At 50.7% G+C, this 27712-nt stretch overlaps 1 protein-coding gene across 5 annotated transcripts in view; it reads left to right on the top strand.

Moving 5' to 3' along the window:
• RGS12 (regulator of G protein signaling 12) overlaps positions 1-27712 on the top strand; it is a 119617-nt gene that overhangs the window by 33033 nt on the left and 58872 nt on the right. For all 5 annotated transcript variants that reach the window (XR_011997143.1, XR_011997142.1, XM_072737632.1 and 2 more), the window contains exon 3: positions 10488-10604. Coding sequence is in view for 3 of the 5 variants with exons in the window: in XM_072737632.1 (XP_072593733.1) it covers positions 10488-10604 (117 nt within the window). In the remaining 2 variants the exon portion in view is untranslated. The remainder of the gene's footprint in view (positions 1-10487; positions 10605-27712) is intronic.

The following is a 27712-nucleotide window of genomic DNA, read 5'->3' as shown; positions in this document are numbered from 1 at the left end:
TCCATTTGAGGTTAATTTCTGTTAAGGGTATACGGTCTGGGCCTAGATTTATTTTTCTGTGTAGGGATGTCCCATGGCTCCTGCACCATTTGTTGAAGATGCTGTCTTTGCTTGCTTGTGTTGCCTTTGTTCCTTTGTCAGAGATCAGTGATGATATTTATGAGGGTCTCAGGCTTCTTTTTGATGTTCTTTCACCTTGAACACAAGTGTAGTGAGAAGGAGGGCCTGGCTGGTAGGACTTAGGCTGTAACAGAGGAGGACATGCGGCGGTGGAGTTGGGGTGTCTCTTGTGCTGGGAGATAACAGGAAGGTGCTCACCAGTGTACTGTGGACCCAGGTGGGAATTCTGTGAGCCCGTCAGGTGGGTATCGTTCTTTTTATTTTACTGACAAGGAAAGTCAGGTTTATATGCGTCAGAGGACCAAGGAAGTGCTGAGACTCAGACTCCCTGGGTCTGTCTGGCTTCCTTCATTAGACTAGTTTGGATGACCTGTTCCTTTGGTAACGGTGATGGGACACCCAGTTCATCTAAAAATAAGGAGTGGTGAATGGTGTTTTATTGGATTCCTACTAAAATCTCTTGAAGGTTATCAGTTAATTTTTACTTTGCTCCATGGATTCTCCTGATTATTAGCTCAGCCTAATCTCACAGCCTCCCTTGCTGGAGCGGCAGAAGCTTCCAGAGATTGTGAGGTGGTCTCCTGGTGTCCCTCCTGGAGGCTTGTTGGGATGAGGAAGACAGGCCAGGAGGGATGAGGGAAGTGCCTGGGAGTGGGGAGAGAGTGAGAGGTGTTGGAAAGGGCACGTGGTGGGGTGCCATGCAGTGGAGGCCCCAGGTGACTCCCATTCTTCTGGAGCAGTGGCTCCAGTGACATGCTGTGCATGGGTCAGGGGACAGAAAACACACCAGGTTTGAGCAGAGAAACAGCGTGGAAAAGTGCGACATAGGCCAAAGATGGTGAGCTGCTAGGAGGAAGAGCCCTCTTGGACCCTGGGGCAGGCCTCACAGCAGTGGCGGGACAGGGGCCAGCTGGAGAGGCTGCCCCCCAAGGCCCCGCTGCTCTCTTGGAAACAGTGCAGGAACCCATTGGAATGCAGCCACTGTGGGACGGCCATCCCCAAGCACTCACTCACCACCTCCTGGAAGACATTCCAGACCAGAGCAAGGTCCTGTTAGACCTTGACACCTCCCTCCCTCCTTGGCTGGCAGTGCCTCCATCAGGCCAGCAGGCCGTGAGAAGGCCATCCGTATGAGCCGGGTGGCCACTCCCGCATTGCCCTTGGTGGAGTGGGGAGCATGTTTGAGCTTTTCCTACCCCCAAGCCCATCTCGATCCTCAGCTCTCCTGGAGCCAGTCTTGGTCACCTGTGCCTGAGGGCTGTTTCTTGTGGTTATAGGGCAGTGCTGGCCTTGGCAGCCTTGTGGCTCCTCTTCTCTGGGAGCCATATGGGGAGGGACATGCTACCTCCGCCTCAAGATGGCCTTTCCTGGTCTCTAGGTGCTGACGATGGCTCCCACACTGTGCTCCGCAGCTCTTTGTATGAGATGTGCCCTGTGAGTTCCTGGGTCGTACCTGTATGCAGTCTGTTAGCTCCACAGTGAAGGAGGAAGCTGACCCCCAGAAGTGCTCATCCAGGCCCATCTCTTCACTGTCCTCCTCTGCCACCGCTTTGGTTACAGCCTTAAGTGATTTCCCGCTTTGTTTACTTTGCTTTTTGCTGAGTATCTTAGGTACAAAAGGGAACGTATGACTAACAAAGGGATTGATGTGAAAGAAAACCCAAGACCTTGAGATGTGATCTGTATCTTCAAAAATGATCCCATTACATTTAATTTGAATTAAGGATATTTAATTCTGCTTCTTTGAAAACTGATATTCTAAAAATAATATTAATCAAAATATTTGGCTAAGTAGCACAATCCATATTCTTAAACTTCACACGTAATGGATTTTGGAAAAATTAAAAATGGAAATATGTTCATTATAAGACCATCTAAAGGATTTCTTATTGTTATTTTGAAATGAATTCGTAAATATTTTTAAACTTCTCAGTTTCATTTTTAATATGGAAAATAAACAATAGGTGGATCCCACAGAAACAGAAGCTCTTTGGGATCAGCAGTACTTTGTATGAGGGTACAGGCATCCTGAGACCACAGTGTTTGAAGACAAGATGCCCTGGAGGCACTCACCGGTTTGCAGGACAGACTTTCAGGAGTGAGTCCTTTCCAAACTGGCAGTGTTGGTGGGCACCTAATAAATACCTTTTTGATTGAATACAATGAAAAAGTGCTGAAAAAAACACCGCAGACTACATGCACTCATTTAAAAGAAAGCAACATGAGTTAGCGAACATGGAGGGCAAGACAGGGTCACGCCTGTGGCCACCCCAGTGGCCGTATCTGCTGTGCTTGGGAGGGGGTTGTCAGCTGAGTCACACGGTGGCCTCTGCTGCAGGAGGCTGTCAGTGTCGTGGTGAGCCCCTGGGCCTCATGTGCAGCACACAGCCCCATGGCAGAGGCAGGAGGGAAGAGTAGTTAGCGCCATCTCTGCCTCAGGCAGTGGGGTCCATGTACCAGCCCCATGGAAAGCCCCCCCAAGGCACACGGAGAAAGGTCACCAAAATACATGTATTTAATATGATCCCATTTTTGTGTGAAAATGTCAACACCCCTCAAATGAACCTGTATGTTTTAAAGTGTGTACATATTTATATATAAATGTATAGAAACAAGTCAAAGGAAACGCTCCCTACTGAGCAGTTACCATGGGGGTGTAAGGGGAGATTGGGGATGGGTCCAGGACATTTTGGTTTTATCTTGTGTTACTTTGATTTTTTTATTACGGGAATAAGAACATATTTTACTTGCTAAAAATCATTCCTTTGGAGAAAAAAATTGTTTTTCTGAATTCTGTTTAGTAAGAACCAAGTGAGGCATGGCGCTGGAAGCCGAAGCCATGTTTCTGTGGCATAGCTGGTGATGGGCTGGTCCCCAGGGGGCTGGGAGGGTACCTGGTTCAACAAACAGATCTCGTGCAGCCTTCCAGTACAATGAGAGGAAGTTTTAAAATAGATCTTAGAAAAAAAGAATCTGGAGGATACTGTATTTTCTGCACAGAGTGGCTTTGCCCATTAGCCTGTGGGAACCACGCCCCAGCACCGTGGCGTCACTTTCTGCCCCAGGTCGCCAGGCCAGGAAGCAAACGGGAAGCCAGGCCGGGCCAGCCGGCTGCTGCTGCTGGGCTGGTGGCTGGTGCTGAGGGGCCGGTGGAGGCAGCCCGGAGCCCCCGTGGAGGGGGGCATGTGGGTGGTTGGGGGGCTCAGGGAGGCAGGACCAGGTGCTGTGGAGGAGGTGGTGGGAGCACAGGGAGTGCCAGGACAGAGACAGAGCGCCCCCCACCCCCACTGTCCTGCCAGGGTTTCCTGTGCTTTCCAGGAAAAGTGAGAGTGTTCCAAGCGAGGTGGCCCCGTTCCCGCCAGAGTCAGGAGCTGGGGAGGCCGCAGCAGTAGCGTGTTCTGTCCTCCTGCCGCCCTCTCTGCCCGGCTCTAGGAGGGGCTCAGCGCAGCCGGTGCCGGCTCAGATTTAGCCATGCACTGTCTGCCGCTGCGGCCCATTCATTTCCACCATGCGTGCACCGCCACACACACACGCACACACACACATGCTCTCGCTCACACTTTCACACACACTCTTTCACACGTGCATACATTCGCCCACACTTACACACTCACACCCATGCATTTTCATACTCTCACATTCACACTTTCTCTCACGCATTCACAGTTCTCACTAACACTCTCATATCCACACATTCCCTCACACACACTCTCTTACGTATTCACACATGCACACTCTCTCACACACACATACACACACACTCTGAGCCATTGAGGAAATGGCAAGTGCTGCTCTTATGAGCATCCTGCACACATGTCCATCTCCGGCAATGCATGTGAAGGGATTTCCCGGGGTCTGTCCAAAGAGTGCAATGGCCAGTCGGTAGCAGTGCTTGTTCATCTTTGCCAATAACTGCCAGGTGTTGAGTTTTTAGTATCCATATTTTAGTATCCAGCAGGTTTCTGGAGCAGCGACAGATTGGACTACTGACTTATAACAACCACACTTTTTCCTGGCACTCAGTCCTTGTCCCTGGACCATGGCAGTGTCAGACACGTCAGGTGTCACTCTACACGCACCAGGGTGGTACTGTAGGTGAGGAACCCTGAAAAGAGGAATCAGGGAGCTTATACACATGCTATACCCTCTTCCTCCTGGCTCTTTAAGCAAGTTTCCTTGGAGACAGAGGGGAGAACCCTGGGTTTTCCCTCCTACTCTTCGCAATGTAAATAATTATCTCTGGTAGGTTCTCCCCAGACATGCTCCCCCCTCAACTCTGAAATGGAAGGTCTTACCCTTTGGAGGTAAATCTCTCCTGAGTTTCCTGTCTGCTTCCTCGTAATTAAATCACCAAGTCCAAGATTGGGAGACTGTGGGTCAGGTTCCATGTCTCAGTTTCCCAACAGTCCCAGTCTGCTAAGCATGAGCACCCAGACTGCTCCACATTGTCTCCAGAACTTGCCAGAACTCGCCCTGGCCAGGCTTCTTACTTTGTTGCCAATCTAGCGGATGTAAAATAATACTGCACTGTGGCCTTGCTCAGGAAGGTGTGGATTCCTTGTGGGGAGAGATCCCCTCAAATCTATGCCTACTTTTCTCTTGGGTTGTCTTTTCTGCTTGGTCTGTCGGAGTTTTAGATACTGACTGTTCATCCTGTGCTGATCATATTGCACGTATAGCTACACAGTTTGTGGCTTGTGTAGTTCACTTGCTTTGTGGGGTCTTCATGTCAACCATCTAGTCAATCTTTTCTTTATGATTTACAGTGTTGATGTAACACATTCATCACTACCCTGAGGTCAGGAAGATTCTTTTTTTTTTTTTTTCTAAAAGAAAAATCTTTATGAGTAGAATAAGATAGCTGGCAAGTTCATTTTTTTCTTTCTCTGGATGACTTTGGAACTGCTGCTTGTTGCTAGAGCACTATAACCATCCTGCCGTGTGGCAGGCTCAGAGGTTCCTCAAAGAGGCTCAGCTGTGCCTCTTTGCATCACATGTTCACACGTTTGGGTCCATTTCTCAGTGCTCTACTCCTCACTGTCCACACCTCCAACAATACTTTACTTTTATAATTGTAGCTTTGTAATGAGTCTTTATATCTGATGCGCTGGATCTCCTTGCCTTATCTTGACTATTCTGAGCTTTGCTCTTTTATATAGATTTTACAGTGAGTTTGTAAATTGTCCAAAAATGCTACTGATGTTTTTGTTGCAGTTGTATTTTCATCTGTAGACCAATTTGGGAGAACTGACATCTTTAGAGTATTGGGTCTTCCTATCCATGAAAATGGTATTATTTCTCTCCATTTATTTATTTAGGCTTTATTTTCTTGCAGTAAAAATTTATAACTCCCTTTATAAACATCTTTAATCAGATTTATTTATAATTTTTTTTTTTAAAGATTTTATTTATTTATTCATGATAGTCACACAGAGAGAGAGAGAGAGGCAGAGACACAGACAGAGGGAGAAGCAGGCTCCATGCACCGGGAGCCCGACGTGGGATTCGATCCCGGGTCTCCAGGATCGCGCCCCGGGCCAAAGGCAGGCGCCAAACCGCAGCGCCACCCAGGGATCCCTTTAATCAGATTTATTTTTAGAGTCTCCCCTTTTTTTTTTTAAGATTTTATTTATTTATTCACAAGAGACACACACACACAGAGGCAGAGACATAGGCAGAGGGAGGAGAAGTAGGTTCCATGCAGGGAGCCTGATGTAGGACTCGATTCCGGGACCCTGGGATTGAGCCCTGAGCCGAAAGCAGATTGTTAACTACTGAGCCACCCAGGCATCCCTTAGAGTCTCCCTTTTGCAATAAGCTTTGGGACATTGGCGTCTGTGTCCCCCCCCCTCCCCAAGCTCTGCCCCCAGGGGTGCTGGGGAGTGGCTAGAGGGGAGGAGGAGGGTCCTGCCTCTCCCTGCTTGCTCCCTGCATGTTGCCATGGCAACGCTCCTCCCTGGGCTGGGCAGTCCTCTCCCCTGCCAGCCCTGAGCTCAGTTATCAGCTCCTCTGGCTCCATTGTGGCTGCACCCCACCCCTCTCCCCCAGGTCTGGGTCCTATCTGGCTGCTGTGTTTAAATCCCTCCCTCTTCTTCCTGTCTTTGTCCCAGCCCTGGGGGTGTAGTCACTTCCCGGTGGCTGTCTCTGACTTCTTAGGGTCTCTGCCTTTCCAGGTCTCTGATGCCTAGTTAACTGTTCCTTCTAGGAAATTCTCCCTGTGAAAACAACTGGTGTGGTCTTGCTTTCTGACTAGACTCTGCCTGACACACCAGGAACAGTAAGTATGTCAGCTGGAAGTCTTACTCCTTAAATTCTCTGTGTTCTCTCATTTTAGAAAAACCTTCAGATACTCTGGTCTCTATTTTGAACTAAACAGTTTTCTTTGTTAGAGTCTACTTTTTTAGTAAGTGCTTACTGAGCACCTACTACATACTGGGCCCCATGGGAGGGATGGAGGCATAATATGAGCGGGACAGGCACAGCTCTAGTTCTAACTGTAACTAAAAAATGACTAGTCAGGGCTTGCTCCAGGCCCCCTCTGGGTCACCCTGAGCAGGTGTTTCACTGGCTACCGTGTTCTCCTGTGGAGATCGAGGTGGTTGGACTGGCTAGTCTGAGTCACTGCTGGTGCTGAAATGAGCCGCCTAACTCAGTGGCTCTGTGGGATGGATCAGCCTTGGTGCTAAGTGGCTGGGGCAGTTTGGTACCCCAGGTGATGGCGTTCTGCTCTCCCCCCACCCCCTGCCCCATTTCCACCCTGGAGAGAACTGACACCTCTCAGCCTCCCTGAGGTACCCACCCCCACTTATAGTTTGAGGTGACAAGAACCAGGGGGGTTGTTTCTCCCAAGTCCTACGCAGGGTCCAGGTGCATGGGAGGGCCCTCTGGTTCCTCTGGAAACCCGGCTGCACGCCCTGACTCTGGCTCTGGCTCTGGCTCCGGCTCAGCTGCTGGTGGTCAGGCCATGTTCTCCATGCCTGGAGCTGGGGCGAGACAGTCTGCTCCCCGGGCTGGGCCATGGCCACGTGGCAGTGACAGTGACAGTGTGTCCCCGCATGACCCCTGGCCTCCTGCAGCAAGTGTGCAGAGTTGTTAGCAACAGCAACCGAGGAAGGAGACGCAGGTGGAGAAGGGCTTCCATGCAGGCTGTTACACCCTTGTTCGGAGTGTGGGGACCATGAGTTACTTAGTGCCGGGGGTGCTGAGTCATTGGTGAGCTTCTGAGTTTGTTACGGTAAGAACTACATTAAGAACTCCAGTGGCTGGCCCAGCCTGCATGTCCTCGCCTCCTGAGCATCACAGTGACACCGTGTTCTTAGCACAAAGCCACATGCTCGTTACCCCCACCCGCAAAATAAAAATACGGAATCACAAGTACATGATTTGTACACAGGGTTCGTCTTGTGCATATTTGGAGCCTTCTTTGGTTTGGGAGCAAAGAGCATTGGGCTGCAGAGAAGGCGTTTGGATGGCTGCCAGGCTTCCTCTGCCTGCAAGCCACTGGGTCCTGCTGCTGGGCTCATAGGCCCCTAGACAATTTGTTCTCAGCCTTTCTTCCAGCATTGTGCTGGGCAGTAGGTATTCAGAGGACAAGGGCCCTGCTTCCTGGGGGAACTTGTGCTAACAGGTGGGGAGGGAAGGCGCAGCCTCAGAGGAGGACTTCTCAGAGGGGGACCCCAGGGCAGCTCCTCAGGCAGTGCAGTTAGGGGTGGCCTCGGGTTGAGGGCTGAAGGGCGGGGAGAACAGGCACCTGGCCCAGCGGAGTCTGGATGGCAGGGACCAGGCCTTGCCAGTAGTGCAGCAGCCTCTGAAGGGCTGAGCAGGGGCTACTAGGCAGATGTGCAGGGAGCCTGCTACTCAAGTAACCTGCTAGCAAGGGTTCTCTCTGAACTCTTGTTGGGATATTCAGGTTTGATGAGTGTAGTGGGATGTTTTATTACCAGTTCTGAAGAAGACCTGTGTGCTGCTGCTGATGGCGATGGTACTTCTGGGACAGGGAGCCTTGGGCATCTCTGCCTTTTTCTTACCTATTGTCTACCTATTGTCCTGTTCCTGAGACAGTCCTATTGTCCTGTTCCTACCTATTGTCCTACCTATTGTCCTGTTCCTGAGACAGTCCCTTCTTCCCCCTCCCTCTCCCTCCACCTTTCCCCCTCTTTCCCCCACTCCCTAGCTCTCCCCCTCCCTCCTCTTCCTTCCCCCAATCCCTGCACCCCTTTCTCTCTTTGTACTACTGCTCCCTGCTAGGTTCGGTTCTTTCTGCTCACCCCTGCAACAGGTTGCCCTTTCCTGAGCTTGCACACTCTATTTCAGAAGACTTTGCTGAAGTACCCCTGCCAGTGCTGTCTGCAGCCTGGCTTTGCCCTGTCTGTTCCAGGGCTCTGTTGGGCCTGACCTCTGCTCAGCCTAGTTTCCTCCTCTAGTGGTCCTGGCCTGGAGTCTTCAGCACCATCCTGGACTTGCAGTCCACGGTGTGGCCTCCAGGGGCCTCTGGTTTCTTCTAGACTGGGAAGCGTTCAAGTAGCCCGCAGCTGCTCTGTTGCCATCTTAAAGTAGCCTCAGGAGGACTGAGAGATCGTGAGTTCCTTGGAGTCCAGAGACCTGTCTGAGCTTGTCTTGGGTGCCCTGTGGCCCTGTGCATGTGGTTGGTGTTTAAGAAGCACTTGTGGAGAGCCCTGTGGCAACACAGAGCAAAGGAAATGAAGGTGGTTTCCCTTGGCACCTACGTTACTTTTTAATAAAAATTGAGAGATTAGGGCAGCCTGGGTGGATCGGCGGTTTAGCGCTGCCTTCGGCCCAGGGTGTGATCCTGGAGACCCGGGATCGAGTCCCATGTTGGGTTCCCAGCATGGAGCCTGCTTCTCCCTCTGCCTGTGTCTTTGCCTCTCTCTCTCTCTCTCTCTCTCTCTCTCTCTCTCTGCCTCTCATGAATAAATAAATAAAATCTTAAAAAAAAAGAAATTGAGAGATTAGGGATGCCTGGGTTGCTCAGTGGTTAAGCCTCTGCATTTGGCTCAGGTTGTGATCCCAGGGTCCTTGGATCAAGTCCTGCACTGGGATCCAAAGGGAGCCTGCTTCTCCCTCTGCCTATGTCTCTGCCTTTCTCTGTGTGTCTCCCATGAATAGATAAATAAAATATTTTTAAAGAATCAAGAGATTAAAAATAATGTGCTTGTTGCTCCCATTTAGGCCCTAGTGATTCAGGGGGTGGAGGTGAGAGGTTGGGGTCTGGGTGTGAGTGCAAAGGCAGAGAGTGAGGGAAGCAGCCAGTAGGTGTGCGGAAGGCAGGGGGAGGCCAGAAGGGGCAGGAGGAAGAAGCCGTGGGTCAGGCCTACCCCCACCCTGAAGGCCCTTGGCCTGAGGTCCCAGACAAGGAGGAGCAAGCAAAAGAAAAGTGGTCATGTGGCCGAGGGCCCCTCGGGTCAGGCATGTCATGGGACAGCAGTCTGGGGGTTGTGTTCTTCCCCCACGCAGCCAAGTGGCCTAGGTGTGGGGGACAGAGAGGGGTAGTGGGGTGGGGTGTGTGGGTGAGGGTTGTGTGGCACTGAGACACGGCCGGTGGAGCTCTCCCCGGCAGTGCCACAAGGCTGCCCCCTTCTGCAGGACGCCCAAGGGTCTCACACGGGAGAAGAACAGACATCTGGAGAGCCTCATAGTCCTTAGAAAACGTGAACTTCCTTTATGGCTGAAATTGGTCACTTAGGATTTCAAGTACCCAGGAAATCAGAGATTTTCAGCTGTGATGCTTTTTATATTAAAAATGTGATGCCTTATTTGTTGGACCCAAATCACATTTGGGGAAGTGTCCAGCATAATGACAGTGAATTAATTCTGATCATTTCTCAGAGAAAGAACAAGACCAGTTATTTCATGCACCTGAATTGCTTTGGTCTTCAGACACCAGCTGGATGTCTAGGGATTCTTTAATTTCCTAAAATGCTTGTAAAATTATGTAAAGTCATAATCTTTATTTTAATAGTTATTTCTCTCCCCACACACTTCATCCTTTCCCAAATATCCACGTTGTTTTTCATTTGCTCTTGGTACTGGCCTTTGGAGGCCAGGAGGCAGGACCCTGGCTTGTAGTCATGGGGTGTGAGGCCAGGGTTGTCCTCTGGGTACAAATCTTAAGTGGCAGGGCAAACACGTGGAAGTCCTGGGGTGACTTTTGTTTTCAACTTTGGATTTTTCTTGTGGTGACACATGCATAGCATGACATTGACCCCGGGTGATGCTCCAGTCTTGCTTTCCTCTGCTCCCCAGTGCCCTCTCCTCTCTGGGGTCCCCTCTCTGGGTGGTGTGCCTAGCAGAACTCCACAACTCTTCCCAAGAAGGTAATGTGATCTGTTTTTTTCCTTTGTGTTTAGGGCTCAAAATTTGGGCGGGGAATCGGACTCACTCAGACTTCTCAACGCACCTCTGCCCGGAGATCATTTGGAAGATCCAAGAGATTTAGTATCACTCGCTCCCTTGATGATCTCGAGGTATTTGATTTTAATTTTTCTCTTTTCTTTGTCAGGTTTTTACAAATGAACATCTACCGTGCAGATAAATTGGAATCTTTCTGAATCCCACCCTAATCCTGCTCCCCTCCCTCTGTCTTGGTAACTGTGATCGCCAGTTGCGGGGAGGGTAATGGGAGACTTCTACTGCATAGTCAGGCCTTCCCTACCCCTGCCCATATTGCTGCCTTCCCTGCCTCTGCCTACATCTGCAGAGCATTGCAGTGGCTTTTGCTCTGTCTTCTGTGTGGCCAGCATGCCTGTAAACACTTTACAGATGTGAGCTTGGCTCACCCCTTACAAGAATTCTGAGGAAGGTGGGGCAGCCCAGGTGGCTCAGCGGTTTAGCGCCACCTTCAGCCCAGGGCCTGATCCTGGAGACCCGGGATCGAGTCCCATGTCGGGCTCCTTGCATGGGGCCTGCTTCTCCCTCTGCCTGTGCCTCTGCCACGTGCTCTTTTTCTCTCTGTGTCTCTCATGAATAAATAAATAAAATCTTAAAAAAAAAAAAAATTCTGGGATCCCTGGGTGGCGCAGCGGTTTGGCGCCTACCTTTGGCCCAGGGCGCGATCCTGGAGACCCGGGATCGAGTCCCGCGTCGGGCTCCCGGTGCATGGAGCCTGCTTCTCCCTCTGCCTGTGTCTCTGCCTCTCTCTCTCTCTCTCTCTCTGTGACTATCCTAAATAAATAAATAAATAAATAAATAAATAAATAAATAAATAAATAAAACCTTTAAAAAAAATTCTGAGGAAGGGCTTCTCATGGTCCCCTCTTTATTTTATTTTTTTAAGTATTTTATTTATTTATTCATGAGAGGCATACAAAAAGAGAGAGAGGCAGAGGCACAGGCAGAGGGAAAGCAGGCTACATGCAGGGAGCCTGACATGGGACTCGATCCCGGGTCTCCAGGATCACGCCCTGGGCCGAAGGCAGATGCTCAACCGCTGAGCCACCCAGGCGTCTCCAAGTTCTTTGCTTTTATCTATAGTTCTTAAAAAAAATAAACAGACTTTCCTTTCAGAGCCATTCTAGGTCTATAGAAGGACATGGCAGAAGGCAGAGAGCACCCCGTGCTCCGCATTGGCACCGCCACGGTGCCTGGGATGCTGATGGGCCAGTGTGGATGCGTTCTTGTTAGGTCCCACTCTCTGGGCCGTACATTCAAGGCCTGTGAACAGGTGTATGGTGTCACATGTGGTCTCTCACTGCCCTTAGAACCTCCCTTTCCCCGCTGAACCCTTGGCAGCCCCGGATCCTTCTGTGGTTCGTTGTGTGTTCTCATACTTTACACAGATGCACCTGTACCATGTCTTACTGTGCCACCTTTAATACACTGCCTGATGCCTTCAAGTCTGACCCTCATGGCTTTAGTCCCAGTGTGGCACTTGTTCCACTTGTTCCACTTGTTCCACTGTGAACGTGCTAGTGCTGTTGACAGGCACCTGGTGGGAAGCGGGGAAACCCTCTCCCTCTGGGTGGGGTGCTGGGTAACAGAGTGGCTACTCCCACACAGGCTCTGGTCACCCCTCCTCTCTGGCACCAAGTGCCGTCAGACTAGATTTTTCCCATTTTAGTGGAAGGGCAGCTTGTTTTACTTTGCATTTCACTGATGATGCGCGTGGCCAAGTGGTCCACTGTGGGCTCTCTGGCCAGTCAGGTTTTCTCTGTTATGAATTAGCAGTCTGTTCATATCCTTTTCCTATTTTACTAAAAAAGATTTTGTAGTACTTCTTTATATATTATTCTGGATATGGGTCCTTTGTCAAATAAATGTTTTGAAAAAGTTTTTGTGGCTTATTTCTACATTTGTTTAGGGTGTCATTGGTTACACATATATTTAATTGGAGTAAACTGGTTACAGCATAAAATTCATCATTGTTAAGTGCCTGGTTCAGTGGCATGACACATATCACAGTGTTGGGCAGCTGTCCCCCCTGCCCCACATCCCCAGCACTCTTCCTCTTGTAACGTGGAAACTGTCCTCCTGAATCCCTGGCTCTCCATCCCCCTCCCCTCACCCTGGAACCCACTGTCACAACTTCTGTCTCTGTGGGTTTTGATGACCCTAGGTCCCTTATGTAAAAGGAATCATAGCAGATTTGTGCTGGAGCCCAGGGTCCCCAGGTCCTTCTGTGGGCAGCAGGTGTCAGAATGTCCTAATATTTGATCCATTTTTCCATTGCATGGATATTCCACATTCTGTTTATCTATCCATCTGGCAGTGGACGCTTCAGTTGCTCCCACCTTTTTGACTGCCATGGATAATCCTGCTTTGAACTTGGTTGTGCAAATATCAGTGTGGTTCTATTTTAAAAACTAACTCTAAGATAATTTCTTTTTTTTTTTCTATTTTTTTTTCCTCTAAGATAATTTCTTACAGACTGAATAACAATAAATGGAAACAAACTGACTTTGGTTGTTTCTTGCTTAAAAGATTAAGTTAGTTTGTGTTTTAATGTGAAATGGGAATCATTGAATGTTAGAGCCAGAAGAGGCCTTTGAAAGTACCTCATTGTCTTCTTGGCTGGATGAATTTTTGTTGGAGTCAGAGGGTGGGTTGAGGGGCTGGAGCTGTGGTGGCGGTGAGACCCTCCCCTGTGGTCTCATGGTAACTGGGGGGCGGATCAGGCCAGTATGCCGGGTTTGGTTGTCAGTGGTCAGCATAGGCTCCAGTGTATCACCCACACTCCTGTGGAAGAAGCAGAGGTGTGTGTGTCACACGCACAGGCCAGGCAGAGCCTGCTGCCTGGGGACCCTCAGAGTGGTGCTGGTCCCACCAGAAGGAGGTCTTGACTAAGCCCACATTCTTGGGTTAGGTGGCTTGCCAGGTGTTTTCGTGTGTTTCTGGAAGGATTGTGGAAGGGGTCTGAGCCTCCAAGAGGTGACGAAGTAGCACCAGCCAGGCTTATGGTGGCAGCCTGTGGTCAGACATCCTTTTCTCTGATGCAGGCCCTGGCATGGGTGCCACAGGCCGCTGTAGTTGGTGCTTACTTCTCCTTGCCCAACAGGAAGTCCCAGGACTTCCCACAACAGGCCCCCATCGCGTGCACTGTGGTCTGTGCTCTTGATCAAGGGCAGGCTGGGCGGCTCTGGTCTTTTCTCTCCGGACCTTTGGGTTGGCTCCGTACAGAGATTGTCACGATCTCTGTTGTACAGATGGGGAAACTGAGGTGCAGATTCAGGAGCATTTTCCTGGCATGTCAGACTGCAAAGCTGTGGTCTTTCTGCCACATGTGGGACTTCTCACTTTTGTGAAAATAGTACATTAGGGACATAAGATTGAATCTTTGCTGTTTTTTTTCTGTCTGAAGATTTCAAAATATAGAAGATACAGATAACTTTTATGAACATTCGTCACTGGTAAGCTTCTCTCTGAGGGCAGCTTGTTGAACACATTGTCTGTACTTCCTTTGTCGTTCTTTAACAGGTGTCCTCAGCAGTCTCTGAGACTGTCCCCAGACTCTTGGGCTTCACTGCCTTGTATGGCCCCCTCAAAGAGGCACCAGCTTTCATGTCAGCCTTCAACTGGTGCTTACTTATTCTGGGCTTCTTGGGAACATTCTCTCCATATTGCAGGGGCCTCCGCATCCCCTCAGCTATCACCGGCCCAGCTCCTCTGCACAATCCATCTTGGGTCCACTTCCCGGGGCCCCTTGGTCCCCTGGAGGCAGACTCAGATGAGAGCTATGTAAGCCTAGGGACAATGAGGAGGACCCAGTAGGACCACATAAAATGGTAAATGTATGGGTCAACCCAAATGAGTGGTGACTGTGTAAAACAAGAATAACTGTGTTCTATTTGGTTTAAAAATATGTAAATTTACCTGACACCACAGCACTAGTCTGAGCTCCAGGGAGGGTAGAGGGTGCAAGTTCAGATGCTTACATCCCTGTGGAAGAAGGTAGAGAGAGAGGAGCCAGTAAATCTTCGATTCGTATAATGTGAGGATGGCATGCTGTAATCCCCTGAGTAACCTGAGGCAATAAAACAAGGAGTAATTTTAGGTTGCAAGAGGGAAAAATGGAGTTATGAAAAACAGTCAATTCAAAAGAAGGTGAGAAAGTTGAGAGGCAAGACAACAGGAGGGCAAGAGCAGAAACTGCTGACAGGAGGCAGCATTTGGCAGAGCTGGGGTTAAGCCCAGATAAGTCAGTAAGTACCTTTAATTTATTTTATTTTATTTTATTTTATTTTATTTTATTTTATTTTATTTTATTTTATTTTATTTTATTTTATTTTATTTTAATTGATTAGTAAGATTTTATTTATTTATTCGTGAGACACAGAGAGAGAGAGAGAGAGGGGCAGAGACACAGGCAGAGGGAGAAGCAGGCTCCATGCACGGAACCCGACGTGGGATTCGATTCTGGGTCTCCAGGATCACACCCTGGGCTGAAGGCAGTGCTAAACCACTGAGCCACCCGGGCTACCCAGTGCCTTGATTTTAAATAAATTAAATATTCTAATTAAAAAGAAAAGATTGTCAGACTGCATGAAAAATATGATCATACTATACTAGAGACACATGAAAGCTTGAGGACACAGAAAGCAAATAAAAGAACAGGAAAGGACTTACCATGCAATGCTAATCAGAAGAATGGAGTAGGGTGCCTGGGGGGCTCAGCTGGTTGGACATCTGCCTTCGGCTCAGGTCAGGATCCCAGGGTCCTGGAATCAGAGCCCTGGGTTCTTCCCTGCTCAGTGGGGAGTCTGCTTCTCCGTCTCCCTCTGCGCCTCACCCCTGCTCGTGCTCTCTCTCTCTCTCTCTCTCTCTCTCTCTCTCTCACTGTCTCTCAAATAAATAAAATCTTAAAGGAAAGAAGAACGATGGCATATCTGTATTGATGTCAGAGTTGGCTTTCAGGCAAGAAGCTGTCCTAAAGGTGAAAAGGGAACCTTCACCATGTGAGCAGCAGTAAGAAGTCACAATTCTGAATGTGATACACATTCAGGAGCATGCTCTCAATATATCTAAAGCAAGAATGGCTAGAGACAAGAAAATACTCTCTGCTTAATGCCTGGCAGGTTGAGCAGGAAAAGGGTCAGTAAGAGAGAATCCAATCAGCATGACTCCCACCCTGGCCTCCTGGACGTCATGTGGCACTGTACCCAGTAAGTGCGTTCTTTCCACTCCCTTGTGGGATGTTTATGAATGCTGACCACGTGCTGGATCATAAAGCAAGTCTCAGCAGATCTAGAGGACTCTTCAGTCTGTCCCCTGCTGCAGCAAGGTTGACTGGAAGCCAGCGGCAAGGAGGTGGTGCCCACACACCTGTAGATAAGTGATCCACTGAAAAGAGAATCATTAGGGGCTTGAAAAGAGAATTGAAAAGAAAACTTGAAAAGAGAATCATTGTGGGGCTCAGCATATTTAGGATGACACTGGAATGGGCGCATCTTGCCCAGGGGGGTGCTCACAGTGTTCCCATGCCTGTATGAGAGGGGATGGAAAGCGGAAGGTTGTCTTGAGGCTAGAGAGAAAGTGGTGAAACTGACCTGGAGAAGTAGAGGCTGGACAGTGATGGAAGCAGAAGCAGAAATTAATGAAACAGAAATTAACAGACTGAAACAGCAGAAGAATACATAAAGAGGGGTTAACTGCCCAACTCGTTTTATGAGGTCTCCAAAACCTTGGCTCCAAAAGTTGATGAGGACCTGAAAGGAGAGGGGAGGGGCAGGGCTGCCCACTGGTGAGCACAGGTGGGAGGACTTCACGCCCTGACATAAGCATAGTCCAGCAGTTCATGATCATTCCAAGGACGTTTTTTTTTTTTTTTAAACACTTGAAAGTCAAAATAATTTACCATGTTAACAGAGTAAAGTAGAACAATTGTATATCATCTCAACAGCAACAGGAAAGCATTGGGTAAAGCTAGTATCCATTCATGGTAAGAACAAACAAAGCAAAACAAAATTTAACAAAATAGGAATTAAAGGGAACTTCCTCAATCTGACAAGGACATAAAAACCCCTAGAGCATGCAGTGTACTCAAGCTTTCCCCTTGAGGTCAGGACCAAGAGGAAGATGTGTGCTGTCACCAGTTCTATTCAAATGTTTATCGCCAGTTTTAGCATACTAAGAAAGTAAAAACAATAGAGAACTAAAAACCACAAAAGAAAGATGAAAATGTTATTATTCTCACAGGATATGATTATGACATCAAAAATCTAAAAGAATCTGTAGTCATTATTGAAATTAATGAATACTTGGCAAGCTTGATGGATAGTCTGTCAAAATACAATAGTCAGCTGTGAGTACAGTCAGACAATAGCATATAGATTCAATGCAATTTCAATAAAAATCCCAACAGGTGTTTTGTTGAACTTAAGATAAATCTAAAATTTGCCTAGAAATGCAAAGGACCGAGTAGCCAAGATATCCTTGAGGAAGAATAGGTAGGAGGAATTCTGCTATTCGCTATCAAAACTTACAACGTGAGAGCAATTCAGGACTGTGTAGGTGTCGGTACATGGATGGACAGACAGACAGTGGACTCAAAGAACATGCATAAAAATAGACGCAGTGCCTAATAATTGGGCTGTGTGCAGAACAGGGTTGAGTGTGGTCTTTTCAGTGGTGCCGGGGTAGAGAGATCCATGTGAGAAAAAGGAAGTCCATTCTCCCCATGCCGTACAAACACAACGAAATCCAGCTGTGTTGTAGATGTAATGTGAAGGGCGGCACAGGAGAGTCACCAGAGGGTATTGAAGGCACACAACCTCATGGTGTTGGGGCGAAGAAGACATTACCCAACAGAGAGCTTGAACCGTAAAGGCAAAGGCTGATGCCCCAACTGGGTGAATGTTAGGACCCTTCATTTGTGCAAATGCACCATTGCTAGAATACGGGGTGGGAGCATTGGTGGTAGTGGCCCCCAAGGTCCATCCATCTGAGGATGCCTACCAGAAAGTGGGCATGAGACTCAGATGGACATTTTATGAAAGATGACACCTCAGTGACACATCCAGCCACATTCGTCATCAGGAAGGTACTGTTACTACCGTGGTGAGGCCCGTATGCAGAGCCAGCTGGAATGAAGACCACAGTGTGGAATGTTGGTGTGGCTGGGAAGCAGCCCTGACCCCTCTGAACCCCTGGGGCGAGGGTGACATTATCTACTGCATGTGGAGGTACATGGGCCCTGCAATCTGGAGCTCTGCTCCCTCAAAGCAGACGGCACGTATGCAGGAATTCGAAACAGCACAGTCCTGGGTTGCTGAAGCCAAAGCAACCTGTCTGTCCACCCACCCTGAGAAGGATGGGTAAGCTGTGATTTTGTTGGGCAACAAGATGCTCCGTGGCTGCTGTAGGAATGCAGGTGAATGCCTAGAAAGAAGGCAGACACAAGAGTACATCTGTATGATTCCATTTCTCAAAACTGGAAAATAGGCCAGATGAGCCACGGCTTTTGGTCATGTGTTCAGTGTAGAAGCACAGAGAGGCTCGAACATGGCTTTTCATTAGGACCTGGGTGGGGCTTCACGGCTTCACTCTGGGATGAGCCTCTGAACCGGACATTCCCATTATGTATTCTTGTCTGAACCCGTGTCAGAAAACATGCTCAGCCTGAGCCCCGCAGCCCTGCTGACTGCTGGGGGGGGGGGGGCAGAGTAACTGGCTGGGCTTCCGCAGGGGAGCCCAAGAGAGGAAGATGGGACAGAGGAGCCTGGGCATGGGGACGCAGTGATGAGAGGCCTGCCCTCTGAGCTGGAGATGAGTGAGCAGGAGATGAGCAGCTGAGAGATGGTGAGAATGGGGGAGGGTCTTGAGGGTGGAGTCAGAGAATGAGACAGTTGCCACAGAAATGTCAGAGGTAAGTTTTTGTGTGTTTTAAAAAGGTGTGCATTTTGGTCGTGATGGTGGCCGATGGTCACCCAGGAGGCAGTGACCCAAGAGGCCAGTCAGGAAGAATATGGCCAGTTCTTAGGCCCCACATGGATAGCAGGACATCTCTGCCCCCTAGGTGTTTGGTCAGGTGCAGCTCGGGGTGTGAACTCCTGGTCTTGATGTTTGTGAGAGGGTGCCAAGGTGCACAGGGCCTGGGAGAGGGCTCGGGGGCAGGGGTGCTGGGCTGAGCATGTGTAGGCTTAGAAGGGAACTATGCCCCTGAGACCAGCATGGGAGGCCGTAGTCTCTAGGGGTCTCCACCCAGTGTCGCTGTGGGAGGCTGTTGGCCACAAAGAATGAGAAGTGGTTTGCTGTGGTCCTTCCAGCAGAGAGGGCCGAGCAGTGAGTGGGGGTGGGGTGTGGCAAGGGCAGGCCGCTGGGGGCTCCTCTCCTTAGCTGTTCTGACCAGCCTGCTGGGAAGGCGTGCAGGGCACAGAATGGGTGAGACTGCAGGCATGTCACGGTATGAGTGCGGGGAGATGGACAGTGTGGGAAAGGTGCTTGTCCAGCACAGCGGTGACAGCTGTCATGGGCCGGGATTAGAAATGCCCTGTGAGAGACACCTGGGTGGCTCAGTGGTTGAGCATCTGCCTTTGGCTCAGCTCAACATCCCAGGGTCCTGGGATCGAATCCCACATTGGGCTCCCCGAAGGGAGCTTGCTTCTCCCTCTGTCTAGTCTCTGCCTCTCATGAATAAACAAAATCTTAAAAAAAAAAAAAAATGGGAATGGCCCATGAGTCCCAGGGCATAGATGGTTGGAGAAAGGTGACCTCGGGACCTCTGGTTCCTCTGATTGGGCGCAGGCATGGCGGGAAGGCTCCTGGACTGAGCTGGTGGGTGCCTGGTGCTTGGCTGGGGCCCAGGGAGAGGGTCGAGGGTCCCTGGGGTGAAGAAAGAGGGACCTAGGGATGCCGGTGGGAGGCATCTGGTACTGGGGACCTCCTGCATGGAGGCATGGCAGGCGTTGGCACATTTGTGGTAGGGTGATGGCAGTGGGGGAACTGGCCACATTTGTGGCCAGAGATGGGCTGCCGTGAGAATGTTCACGTGGAGCCCTTGATGCAAGGGGCCAGCATGTGAAGATGTGGGGGACAGAAGGGAGGGCGGGCCAGGCTGAGACCTTGGGTCTTACTCCAAGTGTGAGGGAGGCTTTGGGATGCTGAGGGAGAGAAGGAGAGAGTGACGTTCTGTGTCGAGTACAGAGTGCAGTAGTGTGGGTTTCATTGCCAGGGAGTGGGGCTGTGTGTGGAAGGTCCTATGGTGGCACGCAGGGTGGTACAGGAGGGGTGGGGCCCAAATCTTGCCTGCGGCACCTGGAAGCCACCTGTTTGAGCTCTCCAGATGCACTCCCTGCCTTCAGGAGTTCCCAGGGCATTGAGAGGCACAGAGGACGCTCTTAGGTTTCTAAATGACCAGGAGGGACCACCACCCATCAGACTGGAGAATGTGAGGGTGGGAGAGAAGCAGCTGGGAGAGCCAGCAGGAGCCCTGGGGGCTGGGGTCCATGAGAGGGGTTGGGGGGCTGGGACTGGGCAGAAAGGTGGTGGTTAGGGCCAGAGTCTGCACATGGTGGCCTTCAGGCCAAGGCTTGTCCTGTGAATAAAGTTTTACTGGCACACAGAGCATTCACATGTATGTGCTGCTGTCACAGTGGCAGGGTTGGGTGGTCCGGCAGTGACCCGTACACCTGGAAGTGCTTCTTCTCAGCCCTCCTCAGAGCAAGCTTGCTGTACCCTAGAGCCACCTGCCTGACCTTGCTGCAGCCTTGGGAGTGGGAGAGAACCTGGCCGCTCTGTAGACTGTGGCCTTCAGCCCCTACTCGTGGCCTGAGATCCCATCCCTCTCTAAATGGGCTGTCCCATGAATGCCAGCCCCGCCTGCCCTGCTGCCCCTGGAGCCTCTCTGGTTGTAACTAGCATACCACGGGGAGCTCCCCATTGTTCCTTCTGGCTCTCACTGTGCCCTGGCCCCCTCCATGGAGCCCTCCCTGTGCCTGGTGGTCTAGAGCCCCCCCCTACCCAGGAGGTTGGCTGGGGGACCCCCCTGCCACTCCAGGTGTGTTTAGCAGGGACTGACAGCTCAGGGCCTGGACGGCAGGGGGCGCTAAGGCCATACATTTCATCCCAACCTGTGTAGACTTTCCTTTGGTGGGGATAAGGGGATGGCACCTGCCCCTGAGATTGGGCTGCTCCCTGTGTTCATCTTCCTCTGCCACGCTGGAACTTCAGTAGAGTGTGTATGTTCCAGAAGGCCTGGGAGGTCCTGACGAGTCCAGGGCATTAAGGAGAAGGTGTTCCCCGCTCCAAGACTGGCATGGGACTGGGGGCAGGAGCCCATGAGAGGCACCTGGGAAGGCAGGAGGCTGCTGCCAGGGGTCCAGAATACAAGAGAGGCTCCTTGGTTGGCTCCTTTACCAGGATTTTCCAGGTGACGACAGAGGATTCTCTGCTTGGCTTGCTGGTGTTCCTGCGGGGATGCCCTCTGTTCCTCTCTCATCTGTGAGCTTTGGCCAGACCCTCCCCTGGCATGCTCCCTGAGCTGCTCTGCCCTGGGGCCCCACAGGACCTCTGCTGCCATTCCTAGGTGCTTGTACTGGACAGGACAGACTCCTGGGCAGGCCTACTTCCTGTTTCAGCTTCTGGGGCCAGAGCACCCCACCAAAGGCCCCTAGCTCCTCAGTTGGTTTGCACCAACACTGGTGAGCTTCTCACTGCCCCTCTGGGCAGCTCACTGCTGAGGCCAAGCCTGTGCATCACCACACAGCACCCCCGCCAGGCTTTTCTTCTTGTACCCAAACCCACACTTGATTTTATTAGGGGCTGGTCTTTATGGGCCCAGGTCTGAACTCAGCCCTGACTGGCCCTGAGCTGGCACCCATCAGGATAGGGAGGATACAGTGGTGAGTGTTTGGTGTCAGAATGTCTGGACACTTGCTCTCAGAAGCTGCTGGAACTCTTGGACACTTGGGCAGCTTGGGAATCCCTTCTTCCCCCAAAGGTGAGCCGGGCTCCGGGAGCTGAGGGCACCATCTGGCACAGGGGGGGTTGCCGCCAGGTTCTTGCCCCTGTCCCTTCCCTCTCCTCACCCTACACAGCAGGGAAGGGCACACTGACAGCTAGAGGGGAGACATAGCCCCAAAGGGACACAAGGACTCTGAGAGACCGTGGCGCCAAGAGCCAGATAGGCATGTGGAGCCGGGTATGGGTAGGCTGCTGTTTGCTCCCCATGTGACGAACCACAGACAAGATGAGATTGTACTTCCTTTGCTAGGCAGTGGGCTTTTCTGTCTGATACGATTACAATGAAAACAGACTAGAGGGCAGCCTGGGTGGCTCAGTGGTTTAGCGCTGCCTTCAGTCCAGGGCCTGATCCTGGAGACCTGGGATCGAGTCCCACATCGAGCTCCCTGCATGGAGCCTGCTTCTCCCTCTGCCTGAGGCCTGAGTCTCTGCCTCTCTCTCTCTCTCTCACTCTCTCTCATGAATAAATAAATAAAATCTAAAAAAAAAGAAAGAAAGAAAAAAAGGAAAGAAAGAAAGAGAAAGAAAGAGAGAGAAAGAAAGAAAGAAAGAAGAAAGAAAGAAAGAAAGAAAGAAAGAAAGAAAGAAAGAAAGAAAGAAAGAAAACAAACAGACTTGGCACCTGAGCAGTAGTGTAGCCGGCATGGGACCTAGGTGCCGGGTTTTCTAGAGGTCCACGTCAGAGGTCCCACACTGTGCCCCGTGGGCATGGCCCACCCATCCTACGTTCTGCTTCTATGCTCTTGCCACCTGGTCCAGAGCCTGGCAGACCTTTGGGACTGGAGGCCCACTGTGCTCTCCCCAAACCTACAGGTTAGTACAGGCCCCTTGGAAATCAGTGCAGAAAATATCCAGATCACAGAGTCACACAGCTGTGACCACCTGTGAAAACCTGCCAGAGTGTTTCCTCTGAAGATGGGCTTATGTGCACGCATGTGTGTATATGATTGCTTGCATGCATGCATGCTGGAGGGTGAAGTTGGGCAGGGGAACATGGGTGTCAGGGTTGGGTAAGGGAGGGTGACATGTGTCCCATTTGTTTGCCCACGGCCTGGCCAGATCCTATTTCCACCTTGCCAGTCTGCGGTTGATACCACACGGTGCTCTGGGTGCTGCTTCTCTCTCTTCACAGCTGCCTAGGGGGAAGGAGATGGGCTTGCTGGCTTTGTCTGTCAGACTTAATGTATTCCTGGGAAAGGTGACTTGTTCGTGTCCCCAGGGAGCCTTTTTGTAAGTGGCAGCCCCCCCACCTTCCTTCATCCTGCTGACTGCCCTGTTTGGGAAAGACGAATTCTGGAGAACAGGCAGGGTGGGTGGGCCATGGTACCTAAAGATGAGGCCCTAGAGAGGGCAGGGTCTCTAGGCTCCCCCAGGCCTGGCCAGTCAACCATGGGAACCCTGGAAGCCCAGGAGGCTTGGAAGGAGCTCTCTGGGCTGAAGCTCATTACATCACCCCCACTCATCACAGGGAACAGGGGGAAGGTGGGGCTGCCTGGCACATCCCTGCCCACCTCCTGGGGGCCCAGGCTGTAGGCCTCTCTCACCAGGTCCCAGCCTTCCCTGCAGCCTTCCCTGCATCTCCCAGCTTGTCCCCCAGCCTTGGGCCATGCTCTCCCCCCTCCCAGCCCCTCCCTCATGTGCTCCCCCCCATCATCTCCCATGTGCCAGGCCAGGTACTCCCTGTGTTCAATGGTAGTGTGGATGGTCATGGCAGCTTTTGCCCCTTCCTTGCTCTTACGTTGAGGTCAGTTCATACTTCCATTGTGTGTGGATCTCAAGAAAAGCAGTCTGAAGAAGCTTGAGCCTATGTCCATTTTTTGTCTATAAGATTTTCACCTTTTAGGCAGGCATCGTACAATTTCCGCATTCAACACAGTCCTGTGCCCCGTGTGGCACATTACCCTCACTGAATGCTCACGTTGGGAGTGCTTCTGTTTCTCCCACAGAAAAGCAAAAGTCAGGACAGGCTCAGCATGGTCAGTGCAGTTGGCTGATGGCCTGACCCCAAACCTGAGGGCCATCTTGACCCTATGAGCATTGCGTTGGCAGCCCTGGACAGGATGCTCCCCAAGGTCTGCGGCAACCTAACTCTCCACGGGGGAGCTGAGCACTGGGGCCCATGAAGATAAGACATTTATGCTGTAGTGTGGAGAAGCACTTTGGGGTGAGCAATTTGCCCTTGGGTCTCCAGAAAGTTAACAGGTAAATTTAGGGTTCTATAACAGGTAATACCTGGGTTCTAGAATCAGTTTCCTGTTTCTTTTCTACTTACTCCACACGCCAGGATCTGCGGTGGTTCCCTCACTTTCAGGTTGTATCAGGCATCAGAAGACAGACAAGCAAATCATGGAGCAGAGATAGATGCGTGAGATGGGTTTTAGGAACACGGCCGATTCCGCAGGTTGGCACCACATAGACTCGTGCATATGGAGGCTTATAATAGAATTGTCAGCAACTGTAATTAAGGCTGTGAACTGCGCCACGCTGCTAAAAAAACAAATTCTCTGCAGCTGTTGTACTGACTGAGCATTACCCCTATCAGCTGAAGTTTTATTTTTCTGATTTGGTAGAGGAAATACTTGAAAAATGATCTCACAGCGTGACTTATGTAAACGGCCTTTTTTTTTTTTTTTTATGAGACAATTGAGATAGAGTCTGAATCCCTGGCAAACCACAGTTTCCTGCAGTGTCCTGTTGCCATGGGTTACGAAGGGAGCGGAATGGAACTTCATCTGAAATGTCTTTAAACTTCCCTGACAAGCACAGGCATGCTGCCGCGTCAAGTGCTGTAGTGTAGGTCTGCGCGCCTGGTGTGGGTCGGAAGGGTTCTTGTCTTAAGATGAATTTGGGAAAAGGGCTGTCAAAGGAGACGCACATTTTAAATGATCAGCAGGTAAGGTATTCCAAATGTTTCTTGTCACTTAACAGATTTTTTTGTAAGAAAACTTGGCATCGCAGTTACCGCATTATTTTTAGGTTGTTCGGTGAATGGTAGATTTTAGATGTAAACTTTGAAAGCACCTCTTGTGTCTGCATCCCGGAGCTGAAGAGAGTTGTCTGGAGATACATGGCCGGCTGTGGGACCGCAGGTCCTCTGAGCGAGGCTGGGGACTAGGGCCAGCCCGGCTCCCAGCTGCTTGGGGTCTACAAGCCCACCCTACAGGGAGCATCAGGGCTGTTCTCATCCCTACTATAGTAACTCTGACTGATTTCAAAGTGAGCCAAGTGCATGAAGTGTTAGATTTCTACTGGATTTTAAAAATCTATTGTACTCTTTAAATTACCATTTTATATCTAATATTTTAAAAACATAATGAGTTGATTCTGCTTCCTACCCATACAAAGGGAACTCCTGAAAATCATATTTAGTGATTGATTATTATCCGAGCTTTGATAAGTTGAACTTGCCATGAAAATTTTTACCAAAAGGCTTCAGATTAAAAAATTATGTTTATTTTCCTCTTGTGGCTGTGCTGTGTTGACCTAAAGGTGAAAGTAAATTATTTACAGAAGATTGTCACTAATTACAGGGTATGATTTTAAATCCATTCTTCCCTGAGAGTTGTTTCATCTTGATATTTTCCTAATATCTAGCTGGAGCCTCTGTGGAGAGCTGCAGAAGGGCCAGTTCACAAATGCCTGGTTCAGAGGTGTGGCAGAGGAGAGGGAGCTGTCTCCCTTTTCAATGGAAAATAGGAAGAGGTCACTTGGATAGGTCAGGAACTATCCTTATGTTGTAAGTGCAGATTTTAATGTATTTTTAAAATATTTAGTGTGTAGCTTGAAAAGCCCGAGTACTCCTGAAGCCTACTTGAGAGGGTAGAGGCTTTGATGTTGACGGGCATGCCTGCTGCTTGGCTGCCTCTGGCTGCCTTGGTGCAAGAGGGACTGTGTGTTCCTGTATATCCCATTCCTCGTCCTGGATGGAAAAGTGAATTACGGAAATATTGTGTCCTCAAGGGACCGATTAACTGGTTAGGTATTTGTCCATAAACGTAGATTGCGTTTTCATTTCAGTGGTATACAAAAGCAAGTGTTAGAAAATGTTTCTTTTATTCTGAGTAAAAAAAAAAAAAAAAAAAGGTCACTAAAAATCTGCCTTTGTACATGCCTGTATAGATGATTTGGATCTGTTTTGAAATTTTTGCAAATGCTCAAACTGCCAAATATGTTGTGGGCATGAGTATGTTAAAGTCTGATTGTATGGTTGTATTAAGCAGTGGTGAATGAGCAGCTGCCTCCCCTCTGGGGTCGAGGGTGGTGCTGGAAGGTCGTGGGATGAGTGTAGGTACTGCGTGCAGCTCTGCCTGGCTCCAGGGGGGTCCATGGGAAAGGGGGCAGGAAGAGGGTCCTGGTGGAGGCCTCACCCTGCAGGCACAGGTGCAAGGAGAGTAAAAGCCGGGGGCCGTGTGGGAAGGCTGGCTCTGCACCTCTCTGGCTCTGCCATCCTAGGGGAGTGCTTCTCCCTCTGAGCCTCTAGTTGTTGGTCTGTAAGTGGGGATGCCCTGGGGCCGCCATCTGCAGTGTGTATGTGTGCATAAACGTGTGTGTGCGTGTGTGTGCACACACTCAGTGGATGCTGTGCTTCATGAAAAGCTGTGTTTCTTGTAAGCGTCTTTCATCTTGAGGCAGAGAGCTCTTCTGCCTTCATTGGAGCGCTTTCCCACAGTCATTTCAGGAGCACAAAGGGTAGCCCGTGGCTGCCGACCAGAAAACACATGAGGCTTTCACTGGCCAAATGAAAAGATCCCAGTTTCTCCATCTTTTCAGAAGTGAAGTTGAGCAGAAGTAGACTTTGAGCATGCATATATGCCCCTCTGTCAAAACAAAGCGGACCGTCATCCTTGAGCCACATGAGGATGGGTGTGAGCTGCAGAGGCTGGTGGGGTGCGGTGTGAGGAGACACAAAAAGCCATAGCCTAAAAGGAATATGAATTGTCACAAGAGGGAAGCTTCAGCGAGCCTCATGAATGGACCCCTCACCCTGCTGCTGCGGCGGTACCTGGTGGTCTGGGTGTCCAGGAGGGGCCCAGGGCTGCTGCAGCTGGGTGGTACCTGCCCCCAACCTGCCTCCCACCGTCTTGCTCGGGTGCCCGCCAGGCCAGGGCTGGCCTCAGAGGTCAGCCGCTCCTAGGCTCCGTCCTTCCCTTCCCGGTCAGAAAGTACACATCCTGCTGAGCGGCACGCTTGGCAGACGTGTGTCATTCGGGGGCTTGGAGCGCCTCTTGTGTCATGGATGCCTTCTGAGGTCTGTCTGCCTGGGCAGCTGTGTTCAGGCTGCTAGAGTATGAGGGAAAAAAATTTCCAGAGACCAAGGGGCTTTCACCTCTTCGTGCACTGGGGCTCTGGGTAGGATTTGAAAATAAGAAGGACTTCACTGGGAGGACACAGTCAAGTGTTCGGAGCCTGTCCCACCTTGGGCCTCAGGGTATGAGCAGTGGGAGCAGCCATGCTCGGGGCTCCCACGCCAGCACCGGTGCCTGGTCGGGGTGTGCAGAGGGTGTGCAGCGGGCATTCAGGTCCCACAGAAAGGCCTGGAGAGGCTGGAGGAAGACAGAGCAGTGACGGCGAGGAGGGTCAGCCCAGGCTTGGGGAAGAAGGCAGAGCGGTCACGCGGCAGGGCTGGAGCCTTGATGAACTCAGCTCTTGTCACAGGGCGGATAGCGGGGTTTAGGTGTCCCGGGGGTGGCCGAGCGGGTCCCTGGGGCCGTGTGGGCTGCCTGGCTGCCAGGCTGGCTGTGGGACGGGAGCGAGTGTGTCAGGCGTGCCCTTCTGTGGGCTGACGTGTCAGGCCGCCTCCCGCCCGGCTGGCTCCCAACCTTAGGATGAGCTGGGTGGGCTGCTCGAAATTCTTTTGCATTTGACTGAGTTTCTCCTTTTTTAGCTCAGTTGAACAGACTTCTGTTCACTGCCTGTGTCTGCCATCAGCCTGTCCCTCTCATGGGGCTCCCACAGTCCCGGGGAGAGCCAGGTGGAGGGCCACGGGCCCGTGTCCGGTGGGCTGGCCTCTGCCCAGGGCTGGCCCAGTCGGTGTGTACTTTGCCCCAGATCTCTTTCCACCCTACAACTGGTGGGGGAGGGGCCTTGGTCTGTCAGGGTGATCGCGTTTATGCCACTGAATGCACTGGTTGCACAGATTCCTCTCCCGCTTTCTGGGGCTCTGACTCTGGCTATACAAGAA

Source organism: Vulpes vulpes, chromosome 14 (genome assembly GCF_048418805.1).
Source record: "Vulpes vulpes isolate BD-2025 chromosome 14, VulVul3, whole genome shotgun sequence".
Taxonomy (NCBI): domain Eukaryota; kingdom Metazoa; phylum Chordata; class Mammalia; order Carnivora; family Canidae; genus Vulpes; species Vulpes vulpes.
This window is presented reverse-complemented; position numbering and strand designations above follow the sequence as displayed.